This window comes from Mycteria americana, chromosome 1 (genome assembly GCF_035582795.1).
Source record: "Mycteria americana isolate JAX WOST 10 ecotype Jacksonville Zoo and Gardens chromosome 1, USCA_MyAme_1.0, whole genome shotgun sequence".
Taxonomy (NCBI): Eukaryota; Metazoa; Chordata; class Aves; order Ciconiiformes; family Ciconiidae; genus Mycteria; species Mycteria americana.
The window spans coordinates 39,062,452-39,076,826 of NC_134365.1; the positions used below are offsets into that span (position 1 = coordinate 39,062,452).

Sequence of the window (14,375 nt, forward strand, 5' to 3'; positions counted from 1 at the left end):
CCATGAAAACTTCTAGTATACTTCTGGCCAGTAGGGACCAAAGGAGCTGGATACGGACTGAGAGTTCATACTTGCCCAGATCTTAGCTATCATCTTGCCAGACTTGTCTGCAGACAAAATGCCACTGGGCAATCTGCTGTATCAGAGGATTTGTCATTAGATTCTGAAAAGCAGCATTGGCATCTAAGCCTTGCCTTGACTTGTATTTCAAAGGTAACAGACTGGACCTTATGGATTTACTTATCCAGTACGTTTATACAGGAACCAGAAAGGTTTTCTTTAGTGCTAAACTTGAATTTCTCACAGACTGGGATTTCAGGCTCATTGTGCTGCTACACCAAGAAACTGTATTTCTAATGAAGGACATGCATGTCTGCAAGTCCTGAGGATGGGTACAAAGAGCACAGAAATCGTTCCAACTGTGATGTCTGTCTGAGGAAGAACTGTTCTTTGGCAGGAATTACCCAAGTCTCTGCAGTGGTTCCACTGCCAGATCATCCTTAGAATAGAGAATAAGAGACTTTTGGGTCTTTCACTATCTCCAAGCATCGTCAGCTAAGCATTTTTCCCTCAGGAAATTCTTTTGCCTGCAGAGAAATTCATTGAAAAGGAGATTTACTTCTCAGAAGAGGAGGAATGAATGCATGACAAACTACCATAGCTTTGAACAAGACATTTCTACCTGGATCACTTTGTTCTCCTACTGAATCACTGCAGATACCTCAAGCATTTATAGAAGAAGACTGTAATTTCTGCTTCTTTGCCCAAACCAAAATGAAGAACTTTCATAGAAGACAAAAGATTAACATGCCAGTTGTCTTTAGCCACTTTATTTGTAGGTTTATTTTTGTGGAGTGGAAAACAGAGCAGTTTTTTTCTGAAGCTTACCCAGGGGATTGTTTGTTTATTCTCAAGAGATAAATGCTATGTTTCTTTTTGTCTGAAGTAACTTAAAATAAATATATGTCTTGGTTTTGACATTATAATCTTCCATAAATGTCACTAATCTACCCTAATAAGTTTCATGAAGTATAAATACTATATCTCATATTTAAAGGAAGAGCTGTTACAGCTGCATTAGAAAAACGTAATTTCATTCTAGACAGTAAGTGTTCAGTTTTGAGGCATTGTTGCAGCTGCAAATCAGAAAACAGAAACTCGTATGGGAACTTACCTGCTTGCTGTAGGTCGGTCCCATTCGTCATCACTCAGCCCTGTATCATGAAATGGGTGGTTTCGTGGTTTGCTTGGAGGCGACAAACTAGTCTGTTTAGGACTCCTCCATTCATAGGCATTGAAGTTGTATCCTGAAGCCTGATAGCTGTGTCCTAAAAACAAGAATTATATATTTATGGCACTGTATATGTTGTAATGACAGAAAAGCACATCTCTGAAGCCGGGTTCTCTAGAACTTGGAGGTGTACTCATGATTGCTACCTTTTTTTTGTAGTAGTAGTCAGATTATTTATGACCTAAATTATGCCTGGAATTAGGTGTGCTCTAGAGCTTCTCCTGTGAAAGTCTACTGAAAGCAAAATCTTAAATATATCTAACACTGTTCTCCTACTGTTTACGTCTCAGCTGCTTCTCATGTTTAGTTCTAAACATCTTCACAATTTATCAATGTCCAATTTGACATCATACATTGAATACTAGCGAATAAATCACGTGTGTTATGGATGTGTTAAATATGTGTTAACGTGGTCATGTGCAACATGTCCAAAAATTAAACCTAACCTATTAAGAAAACTGCGCTTCAGACCTATTGAAAAAAGAGTTTGCAAGGATGCATTTAAAAAAACCCATCACCTCGACTTTTCAGATGACTAGCAAGAAAGTTTTTCTTCCTCATGGTAACTTTCTCAAATTTGGAAGCAATGCAGCCAAAAATTAGTGACATATTAGTGTCAATTATGCACAACGCTACCAATCTGTAGAGTGGCTACCTAGAGGCAAAAGTTGGCACGGTGCAGAGGCTCTCGAGTGACCGTTAACTGGAGTAATGCCAGAACAGGAAGGAGGGCGGCTGTCTCTGCGCCGCTGAGGCAAGGACTCATTAATACAAGTGCAGGACTGTGCTGCCACAGCCCTGCACTGCCCTGCAGGAAGGCCAACATGGGAACCTCTGTACCATGCCCCTTTGTGGAAGGGGGACTTGCACTTAGCAGAGCTACTGCTTTTTGCTAGGGCTCTGAGAGCTGCGAGGCGGCTTGTCTCACAATGGGCACATGTGTCCCGCACCAACACACACCCTTGGAAAGCTCATCTTGCAGAAAGTGATTTCTTTACCAGCCATTTCCAAGTACCTCAAGGCTGTGTAAGTGGCATCAGATGGCCTTTATATCTGAAGAGTTTATTTCTGAAGAGTTTATTTCTGGGTGCTGTTATCATACAAGCAATGTTGGTATTAGTTCAATAGTATTTCTTTAACTGAATTAAGCGTAATTTGAATTCCAAGTAGGAAACAGACAGTCTGGCTTCCAAGTGATGTATCAAGAAGAACATGTGGATCGACTTGTCACAAGCTGATGCTGAGCTGGTAGGCGAAATCCATTACGGTAGAGCTACTATATATATATTTCATCTTGAGATATTCCTTTTCTAGCTCTATAGTTGGCGTTTTCTGATGTGCATATTGGATTAGGAAGTTCTATTTTGTTGATGACTAACAAATATCACTGCTGTCACCTCTCTGAAGAGGGCAATTTGCTTCCATAAATCAGTCTAGAGCTGTCTCCCTCAAATCCCATGTAACTACAGAGTTGTGTGCATTTTTCCAGCTAATTGGCAGTCATTAACATACTCCCAGATTCTAGGAAGAGTTTTGGTTGTGAAACTGTGACTGCTGTGTGGGCAAGGCTCCGGATTAGTAAGGCAGACACATTAGACAAAGGTACAAAATGGGGTATTAATTCAAGGAGAGAAAAGACTGCTCACCAGCATTAAATTAGTAACTAATAGGATAAAACATTATCTGGTGCTCCAGAAACATTCCCCAAACTCCTCAATTTGCTTAGCCTGTGCTTATGCCAAGAGACGTTTGGAGAGAAGCCAAACTCAACTTGACAGGTCAAGACAGAATGAACTTTAATAGAAATGTGGGTCACATTAGTACCACAGCAAGGGATAAGGTGCAAATCTGATTACACTCAGGCTGTTTAGCAGAAGTGCCATGTATCCAGCCAAGTCTGGGCTGATTTTTCCAAGGGAGTTAGAAAAAAAACCTGCTTGAGATACTGGTTTAGTTTTGGCATGGCATTCGAATGATCAGGACTTAGGAAAGCAGTCTGGGCCTCAATCCTTTCCACAGTTGATCAATTTGCTCCAAATATCCTCAATTCACCCAGGAAATGAGAACTATCATTTTGGCACTTTTTCAGCAATACTTCTCCTTAGAACTTAAAAACATCAGAAGAAAATCTAACATGATTTATTTTGATAAACTGACCAAAACAGTTAAAAACAGAAAAGGAGACAAATTCATCCCCACTCTAACTCCAGCAAAATAGAAATTATACAGGGGGGTTTAGCCCAGTACATTGAGTACTAAATAAAATGTTATATGTAACAGTAAATTAAAAGTAAAATGTAGAAAACAGGAGTTATAATTAAATGTACTGAGACTGTCTTGTTTAAAGTAAGTTGATGCCAAATATATGCAGTAAGGCTAAGAAATACTTAAAAATTAAAGAACAGAAAAAAATGGCCACTAGTAGTGACATCAGCTACTTCTTGATCTCAAGTAGCTCAGCAGGTTTCAAAGGAAATGTTCTGCTTTCCAGAAGAAACTGCCAGTGCTATCACTGAGCAGGCACATTAGAAAATAGCAATGAAAGTCATCAGCACGGAAGTTCAGTCTATATAGGAAATCTGCTGGGCAGAGCTTGGTTTCAGTTCTCTGTGTGAGGGTACAAAACAGCTGTCCCTGAGCTCCTGGAAAGCAACAGAAAGAAGCAGAGAAATTGTTGTGGTTTAGCCCCAGTCAGCAATTAAGTACCACCCAGCTGCTTGCTCATTCTCCCCCCGCAGTGGGATGGGGGAGAGAATTGAAAGAGCAAAAGTAAGAAAACTCGTGGGTTGAGATAAGAACAGTTTAATAATTGGAACACACACACACACACACAAAATTTGTAATGAGAAGGAAAACAACAAGAGAGCGAGAGAGGAACAAAACCCAGGAAAAAAACAAGTGATGCAACCACTCACCACCCGCTGACCGATGCCCAGCCCATCCCCAAGCAGTGATCGCTGCCCCCCAGCCAACTCCCCCCAGTTTCTATACTGAGCATGACGCCATATGGTATGGAATAGCCCTTTGGGCAGTTGGGGTCAGCTGTCCTGGCTGTGCCCCCTCCCAGCTTCTTGTGCACCCGGCAGAGCATGGGAAGCTGCAAAGCCCTTGACTAGTGTAAACATTACTTAGCAACAACTAAACATCAGTGTGTTATCAACATTATCCTCATACTAAATCCAAACCACAGCACTATACCAGCTACTAGGAAGAAAATTAACTCTATCCCAGCCAAAACCAGGGCAGAAATAAAACTGAAAGAATGCGTGCAACCAGAGTGAGTGAGAAAAAATTATGTGAGGTAAGGATCTACCTGTCCAAATACCTGCCAGGTAGTGGGAACACCTGCTTTACTATGGAAATAAACATTTTAAAGAGAGTTAAATAAAAACTGAAGCTGTGTGGAAGTTACTTTTCTTGTTATCTAGAATATTACAAGATGTCTGTATCCCTCACTGCCTAAATAAATGTGTCTTACAAACGAAAAAGAAATTATTTGAAAATCCTATATAAAACAATAGTCAAACAGAAGTAGAAAATTTAGCGTTAAGGAAAATCATGTATTTAAACAGAATGATTATTTTTGAGGGCTGAAAGTTAGATATTAATGCTGCAGGAATGAGGAAGAAGCAGAAGATTTACAAATCATAATCAATGCCTAATGTTCCCCCTTCAGCAGTTTATAATAAATCTGTTGTCAATTAAAAATTACTGCATATGAGCATCAAATTAATGAACATCTTCAGTGTGTTCTGTGCCTTGCATTGATCTGTATTTGAATGATAAACTCATTTAGTTGTCATGAGCTATGGACCAGGCTATTCAGATGTCAGTAAAGCTAACAAAAGCCTGTTAATGTATTGATAAATGCTTCATAACACATCGCATTGTCATGAAAGAACGAATCTGAGGCCAGCCAAGTGTAAGAAATCATGCTGCCTGGCGAGGTGTGTGGTCATAATGAGACACTGGCACATTACAAAGTACAAGGTTTAAAGCTGGTACAGATAAAGTTCTCTTTAAGGCAAAGGAAGGTCAACCATGAAGGCAATAATTTCTACTTTAAATGTCAATTGCATTCTTGATAGTACCTTGATTGCCAAAGCTGGTATCAATACCAGAGCCGTCCCACGACTCTACTGCGCTGTCAACACTTGGGACTGTAGTGGAATAGATGTCTGAAAGTTTGCCAGATTTCTGTGCAGCAGAGGTTTCATCTTCAGCATCGCTCAGTTCACTTACATGACCCACAGGGACAGAAAATTTCTTGGGACTGGTAGCTGAATAGGATTATAAAAAAAGAAAAGGGGGTGGCGGTCATTGCTTTACTGCAGTTCTAAGAATATGCTTTTTACTACTGACACGACATTCTTCCAGGGATCGTTTAAATGCTTGTTAATCTGTAACAACACATGCATTAAAGACTACTGATGCTACCCTTGGCCATACTCACCATCTGTCTGCTTCTTGATTTTCAAGGTGACAGTTTCTCCTGCCATCTGTAATAAATGAATGGCTTCACTCAAAGGTTTTCCTTTCAGACTGCTACTATTTATTGCTAGGATTCTGTCTCCTATGTGAATTGCCCCAGTCCTACAATAAGAGAGAAGTAAAACACTGAGGAGCATAAAAAGCAACAAAGGCAATTTCTTTGCATATTTGGAGCATGAAAGTCTCATCTCCCTTTCTTTCTTTCATTTTGCTTTTATAGCTGTGTTACAGAGTAATTCTTTTGTTAGAAACGCTTAAAGTAAGTCACCTTTGTTGTACTGACAAAAGCAGAGCTGAGGCATGGAGATAGGGATTTCTGTGTTACTGTGGTAGTTGAGTTAATCACCTATGGATGATATTCATCGAGGCCCACCTCTTTAAGAGCAATCTCAGACAGCTCAGTAAGTTCTGAAATGAATCAAGTTTCTAGAAGTCTCACAACATACCATAATGGCAGTGTGAGCAAGTAACTAGCTGTTTCACCAGTGTGGCTTTCAGGATGGATCATATCAAGAGAAGAAAATAAATTCTCTTTGTGTAAATCCACTCTTTGTTTTGGCTGCACACAGTATCATGTTTTGTGTGCTGTAAGTTCTCTCTGAAACCACTACCAAAGGTACCAGTTGCAATGACGCTACCTATCCTAGAAATAACAGGCGATAGAAAACCTTAGCATTTTCATTATTCTCCATACATCACTTACCATAAGGAGCATTTCTAGTCCTCAGATAATGCTCGCTACGGTGTATGTAACTGCACATACAGGTGCAGTGTGTGTATACGATAAATGGTGTATTTTTAGATAAACTTAGATACATGCAGTGCTTTCCTTACCTATTCTATTCTACGAGGCTATTGCTTTTAAAAGGCTGCTAAAATGTTCCTGTGACTGTGCAGTTTGATTGACTAGTCTTTCCTAGGTGATTTATAATAAGGACCACAATCCTCTGCTCTGTCTTGTATAGTATGTGCAAGAACATTGTGTTAAGATATTCCTCATGCTCCTGAACTTGGCAATGATAAAAAAATGACAGCAAAAGGATTATAAACTCAGATTTGGAGAATTATAAAAAAATAAATTGCTAAACCATGAAAATTAGCATGTTCGGGTAAACAAAATAAATCTTCACCTTGACAAAAGGAATGCTTAAAAATAATTTGTTTTTCAATTTTACCTTTCAGCTAATCCTCCTTTTGTAAGGCTGGAAATGATTATGGGATCAAAGGGCTCTTCAGTACCAGAGATTGTAATTCCAAGAGGCCCACCATAGCGCTTGAGCTCAACAGTATAAATAATTGCTCCAGAGCTCTCCTGTTCATCTGCAATAAATGCCAAGGGGATGCAATTGGTTTCTTATGAAAGAGGGAATGAAAAAAATAGCACATTCAGTCTAGTAACTGGTAATCAAACAACATTTTCAAAGGATTACATTTCAGATACACCTCTTAATCATATTCTACTGGATTATTTTGAAAAAAAAAAAAAAAAAAAAAAAAGTATCTCTTGTGCAATTTCTTTTTTATTGCCAAAACCTGATTACATTGAAGTCAACAGAAAAAATCCCCTCATTCTATTAAGATTAAATTTTACTCTGTTTAAAATCTTTATATCTTCTTTCCTAGTAAAATGTTACTTTTTCCTATTCACATGTAAACAGGCTATTTTATGACAGAATCACAGAATGGCTGAGGTTGGAAGGGACCTCCGGAGGTCACCTGGTCCAACCCCCCTGCCCAAGCAGGGCCACCTAGAGGAGGTTGCCCAGGACTGTCTCCAGAAGGCTTCTGAGTATCTCCAAGGATGGAGACTCCATAACATCTCTGGACAACCTGTGCCAGTGCTCAGTCACCCTCAGAGTAAAAAAGTGTTTCCTGATGTTCAGGAGGAACCTCCTGTGTTTCAGTTTGTGCCCCTCGTCCTGTCACTAGGCACCACTGAAAAGAGCCTGGCTCCGTTTTTCTTTACGCTCTCCCTTCAGCTATTTATACAGATTGATAAGATCCCCCCCTGAGCCTTCTCTTCTCCAGGCTGAGCGGTCCCAGCTCTCTCAGCCTTTCCTCATAGGAGGGGCTCTAGCCCCTTCATCATCTTTGTGGCCCTTCGCTGGACCTGATCCACTACGTCCATGTCTCTCTTGCACTGCGGAGCCCAGGACTGGACCCAGCACTCCAGGTGTCTCAGCAGGGCTGAGCAGAGGGGAAGGATCACCTCCCTCGACGTGCTGTCAGTGCTCTGCCTGATGCAGCCCAGGAGGCTCTTGGCTGCCTTTGCCGCAAGGGCCCATTATTAGAGAAAAGACAAGTTACTACTATTGTATAAATACTGGTACTCATCTATTTCTTGAACTGAACGGAGGGTATTTAGCATCAAAGATAATTCAAAAGTTTTAAAACCAAACTTCCTTAAAAGAATTGTGGGAAAAGTCAAAAGTCAGATAAGATGAGCAGCTGTCTTACTAAGAGAACCTAAAACATATCCCAAGTCTTTGATGGACAAGTTTTAAGCTTTTGTAACAGAATAAAAATAGCTTCTGAATTCTGAATTATCAACTAAGTTCAATAACAACTCCATTAGATTTGATTTCATTATATTGCATGAAGTAATTTGCATTATTTTCAGATTTTAGTCTCATCAAACAATCATCAGAAATGGAGAAGAATTCATCACTGGGTAAACTTAAATACAATGTATTTTCCTTAAACAATACCCAACAGGTGGTGCAGCAATAAGAAAGGCTCCTGTATTTATACAGTGCATGCTCTTTACATATTATAAAAAAAAATCACAGCAGGAGAGCAATCAACTGTAGTATCTTTGAGTTGTGAAGGGATATTTCAAAATTTAAAATGTCAGATTTCTCCTCAGATCAAAATAACAAATGCTCCCTTGCCCATCTTATGATATTGGTATTCAGCCAGGACGTCTGGCCTGGCGGGCAACTTTTCCTAGATCTGTGGGTAATGACATTTTGAACGGCTCACCGAGTGTGGAAAATGTCTAGGACGCACATTCCGTAATTGTTACTAGAACTAACCTGAGACGAGTTAGAAAAATCAAATGTTCCCGTTTCTGTTCCTGTAGATAGAAAAACTTTAAAAGCAAAAAAAGATACCTGCATCGCTAGCAAAGGTTCAGAGAGTTGCTTTCTTCTAATGCTGAACATGGTACTTAAGCAGAGCTGGAGAAACACTAGTATCTTTGGAGCTACGTTGTTTCTTCCCAATTTGCAGAAAATGTAGGCCTTTAGCTTCCCCCCACCTCAACTCTCTCCTATTTCCCCTTTGCTATCCACATAAAGAAATTGGTACTCATATAGAATTAAAGGAGAGAAGAATCATGGGTGTTTATTCAGGAAAGAATACTGGGATTTTCATGCCTAGTGTTGGCCTTGTATTCCTACTTGGGGCATTATCATCAGTGTTTTGGCTCAGTTCACATCAACTACTCTTTATCTGACATGCCCTTTCCAGAAGCACTCAACTCCCAAGACCCCACTGGAAGCCTCTGGCTCACATACAGTGGACTAGCATGTATGCTGCTGCTGCACAGCAGAAGAGTGGCAGCTCTGGCTTGCTTGCTAGAGCATTTATGGAACAATGACAAATCCTCTGGCATCTGATGCTGATAACATTTACACAAGTGTGGCATTGACACGGTACAAGACTTCAACTGAAGGATGAAAAGTAATCCACCGAGCTAATTGAAAATGTAATAGCCAGTATTTGCTAAGGGTCGATGCAATACTGATGTCTTTCCGCTATTAACAGTAAATGAATAAGAAGTTATTAATCACACAGCAGTCCTACCACATAAGAGTTGGAAGTTTATAGATCTTAGTGAATGACTGGAAAGGAGGCTGGTCCATTATGTCTGTCTTCTGATTACTCCTAGTTAAGAAAATTTATGTCAGAATGCAACAAATGTCAAATTGCTACACTGTTCTCTTCAGTGCTCTTTCAGGCAGCAGCAATGTGAGCTATCCAAGAATACGGCACACATGGGGCCTGAATTCACAATGAAGGCCAGTTTTGCCATGAAAGCAAAGAACTCTGATATTCAAAAATGGGTGGTAGCCATTAGGTTAATCAGGAGATAAAATTGTCCTCAGTTTGGGAAGCTGGCAGGAAAAAAAGAGGAAGACTGCTGAAAACATACTTCCATCTGGGGAGGAAATATAATCAAACTACCATGTTTTTGGGTCTCATGTCTTTTAGATTTTCCTTCTTTCTTTTCTTGTGATGCAATTGTGGATAGTTCTTGGAAACCACATGTCATGAAAGTAGACCCTCTGGGCTGCAGCGCCTCTGCTCTGCCCACTAGTCTCTTGCTCTTCAGAGTAACATATGATCAATACAGACAGAAGGGCAAAGAAGAGCACGGTCGGGGGGAGCACATGGCACGTACTACCCTGCTGCTGGCCTCACCTGCATGGCTGGCTCTGAGGAACACACCTCTGAGACACATACAACTGTCTGGAGAAGGGAGGAGTTGGAGAGACAGCAGAGGAAGGAAAAACAGAAGGCAGAAAAGAGCTAGAAGCTAGAAAATACTTAAAAATGAATATGAAAAGACAGAGTTTGAAAGACAGCGAGGAAACAAGAACCTAGGGAGGAAGAACCCTTGCTCCTTGCCTTCCCCTCCTCAAAAAAGCATGCCGTGAGAAATTAAAAAAAGTTTAAATCTTAATCTCATTCTGTGATTTAGAAATTGTTTTGGAATGCTCCATGCCTACTCATCTATTAGTATCAGGCTTTTCTTTTCTTGGGGACTTTATTAATGCTTTTTTTCTGTTGAGTTTAAGAAGCACATTTCTTCCCTTTGTGAGAAAACAGACTTTCATAAATAAACTAATGGCAAATAAACAAAAATGTATTTTAATTGAGGTACACTTTTTGCCACACCTTTGCTACTGTTTTGCCACTGTTTTTTAAATTATTTTTTCTTTAGCATTTCAGGACACACTCATTCATTTTAGATTTCAAGGTACCTGAAATCTGCTATAAATACTTTCAATTACACTTTGACACTTAGTCAGCTGTTACAAGAACCATTTGTACAGAGAATTTTGTTCAGTAGGTCTCTGAGTAGCTGTCCATTTACATTTGAATCTGTTCAGTTACACCGATCATGTCTGGATAAGACACTGTAATTGTGTGAGAATCTTGATATAGATATATGATGTAACTGTAAAAGAAGCAATGTGAATGTGTAAAAGAAAACCATGGAATAAGAATCCCACTTAGACTAAAATCTGTACCAGCTACCATGGTGTGCAATACCTAAGAGAGCAAAGATGTTTTTTTACATGGGTGGAGACTGAAATCCACATTTCAGTGACAGCAACAGAAAATGTGTACCAACTTCAGTGGAAATGGAAGCTGTCCTAGAAAAAGATTAAGTCCACAAGGTGAGGGGGAGTGGGGGGACGACACGACACATACAGGACAAACCCACAAGTGTTTAAAAGTGTGGGAGAAGTTATTACTTCTTCTACATGGCTCTAACTCACGCCCCCCTTCTATGGTCTGTTGGTAATTTCTCTGTAGGGTTATTAATGAGAGGGAGTCTTCCCTCTCATGTGAGGGGAAGAAGGTGAAGAAGGGATCCTAGGTGCCATGAACACTTAAAAGACAGACCCCCTCTTGTGCAGGAGAAAACTCCAAATTCCTTCTACAGGCATTCTCTCTGTCAATATTCTGCCAAGCGTAGTTGCAGTTTGCTGTTCGTAACATACCTGGTTTGCTCAGTTTTGCAAAGCAACTGTCAGTTAGGTGTCCCTTTGGATGTACAGCCCATGGCCAGTTTGGCCAGTCTCTGTCCAAGATGGACCAACTATGTGTAGCAAATCCTATCTCACCACCTGTGGGGACCTAACCACAATATCCTGCTGAGCAGTGGCCATTCACTTTGCTGGATCAAAATTTACTTCTGCAAGCCAATTTGCACAAGGTGCTAAATGCATCTGCCTTTGCTTTGTACTGACCATACTGAGAAGATACTTTCTGTTAGCTTTCAAAACCAATTAAAGGAAAAGAGCATTCTAGTGCAATTCTAAACACCATTTCAACAGTTGCACTCGATTTTAAATAATAAAGTGCGGCAGGCTGTGCCTTTCTGCTGTGAGATTGTATAGAGCTTACAACAAGTGACCTACAGTTCATGCTTTTGTGTAACGCTGTAATATAAATCCCCACAGTAATGGTAGTTACAATTGTCTAACTTCCTTTGCCACTAGAGTGCATAACAGAACTCGCTTTATTATCTCCAGGTAGAAATTCTGCTCTTATGGAATCCATAATGGGGAAGATCCAGGAATATTAATAGATGTAGGTGTGCAAAATGATGGCAGCTCCATTACTTCCACTGGGCTGATCAGACACGGCTCTTCCATCAGCCATCCAGCACAGCGTATAAAGTACTACTTACCTTTAAGCACGTGAACAGTCATACTGAAGTCAAGTTTGTAAGCTTACAGATAAAGCATACACTTCACCACTCTGCTGGAGAACTGAGGCCTATGGATCCATGCTTTGCTAACCATGATCCCAATCTTAAAAGCAGAGAAAATCTCAATACGCTGATAAGAGAAAGATCAACCTTATATGGCTTCACCGGAGGTGAAATTGCCTTTCCGGAAAACTAAAGACCTCATTTTGCAGTGCAGCTCCTGCAGGTAATATAGCCACTGAGAAAATTCAAAACTTTATACAGCATTCAAATTCTTCTCAGTGTGACATTTTGTGATTAGCATTAGCATAAATCAGCCATGTTTAGAAAAAACATTTCACTAAAATTTAAATGCAAAAGAATAACCCTATCTTCTAAAAATCCTGAAAATACACAGGAATATGCAATAGGCTTATTGCTAATACCGGAATTATCTTCATCTTTGCGGATCTTTAACTTTACAAGGTCCTCACAGTGCTGAAGGATCTGAACAGCATCTTCCATTGAGCAATTGTCAAGTCGTATGTTATCTATTGCAAGCAACTTATCACCCAGTTCGAGCGTCCCAGTTCTGTGAACAAGCAAACAAGCTTACATGAAATTCTAGTAACATTAAAGCAAGATATCTTAGAAGGTATGAACATTATTATAGAAATTAGATGGATTTTTTAAAACAGTAATTTCTTAATACGCTAGACATTTCATTTGTAACTGCTGTTCACAAAATAAAAGCACAAGTCTCTTACAAGCTCCCTCTGTTTAACTTGAGTCTGGCTGGCTACACGTGGAAACAGTTTTTTACTGGGATCTTGAATGTCTTACCTGTGAGCAACACTTCCTTTCTTGATATCAGAAATAACCAGAGGGTCCCCTGGTTTTCTACTGGATGGAGCTGTAATGAAGAATACATACAAGTGTCTGGTTTTTATTTCTAGAGATGCAGATGGGATAATTCTGTCCACAAATCAGTATTTCATACACATTATTTACCTGTATTATATTTCTCTCCTTTCCCTAAATTATATGTACATGAATACAAACGAACAGCAGCAGCATATTAGTAAGACTTCTCAAAAATTAGAAAATGCCAGAACTAAGGTGACTGGTGCAAAGTGAATTTAACCTGGTACGTCTGAATTCTGGGTTAGGCCAGGACTGAACCATGCAAAGATATCACAGTACAGCTCCAGTGATGTATCATAAAATGATGTGTAGCTACAACACATAAGGAAGACTTTCTCTTAGTAGAACCTTTCAGCACAACTACTAATGCTGATCTTTTGCCAGAATATTTCTGTCAGTCATAAATCATGTTTTGTTATATCCCTGACCAACAGAGCTGCTCTGGCAAAGTATCTAGAGTGGGCTAGCCCATGTTCTTTACATCCACTCCTATATCTCATTCAGTGCTTAAGGCAGTGGTACAAAGATAATGCTTCCTGGGTGAGAAGGAGGAATCTACTTCACAAGAAATGAGATGCTGTGGATAGTGGCCACGCATACCATTGGGCTGATACACAGTTATCACACTTGCACGGATGTAGCTTACATCACACAGATGCTTGCTTCACTGTGACTTGCTGTTTCCTCTGAAGTAAACATGTGCCTCTTTTGATGAGTAACCCTGATCCTCTATACTGCTGCTGTGCCTTAAGCATTGTGGACTTTTCCCCACATTGTACTGGGGATACCTACCAGAAGCCTCGCAATTCCAGCAATGGTCAATTAGTAAAACCCCCACCAGTCCTCTCCTTGCACACCTAACTCACCTCTTCTTGGAGGTACCTGACATAACTTTCAGTTTTCTATCTGTCCCTTGTGGTTAAAAGGATGCTCCACTCTACAATGCCAGCCATTGCAATTCTTTACTGACTTGTGCAAAAGTATTTGACAAGTTTCCCTGGGCCAGGAAATTTGCTTAGCAATTTTGCTTGACTTTTGGTTGCATAGGAAGCAGTTAACTACCCCAGAGGAAGAAGACGATGATTACTGACTGCTTCCAGAGGACTGTTTCTTGGAGCAGCTTCACTGAATGCATTGTTTTGGAGAGTTCATCCATTTGCTGACAGAAGACTGCACTGAAGATCTGATATGGTTCTGAGCTGTGGGCTGAGGGTGATGAAAGACATATTTTTAGACAACGGT

General features: G+C 40.1%; 1 protein-coding gene across 3 annotated transcripts in view; it reads right to left on the reverse strand.

The window, feature by feature from the left end:
• GRIP1 (glutamate receptor interacting protein 1) overlaps positions 1–14,375 on the reverse strand; it is a 340,831-nt gene that overhangs the window by 16,108 nt on the left and 310,348 nt on the right. For all 3 annotated transcript variants that reach the window (XM_075495165.1, XM_075495158.1, XM_075495173.1), the window contains 6 exons: positions 13,053–13,122; positions 12,656–12,801; positions 6,958–7,102; positions 5,745–5,884; positions 5,383–5,571; positions 1,175–1,328 (listed from right to left, as the gene is read on the reverse strand). In XM_075495165.1, the coding sequence (XP_075351280.1) occupies positions 1,175–1,328; positions 5,383–5,571; positions 5,745–5,884; positions 6,958–7,102; positions 12,656–12,801; positions 13,053–13,122 (844 nt within the window). The remainder of the gene's footprint in view (positions 1–1,174; positions 1,329–5,382; positions 5,572–5,744; positions 5,885–6,957; positions 7,103–12,655; positions 12,802–13,052; positions 13,123–14,375) is intronic.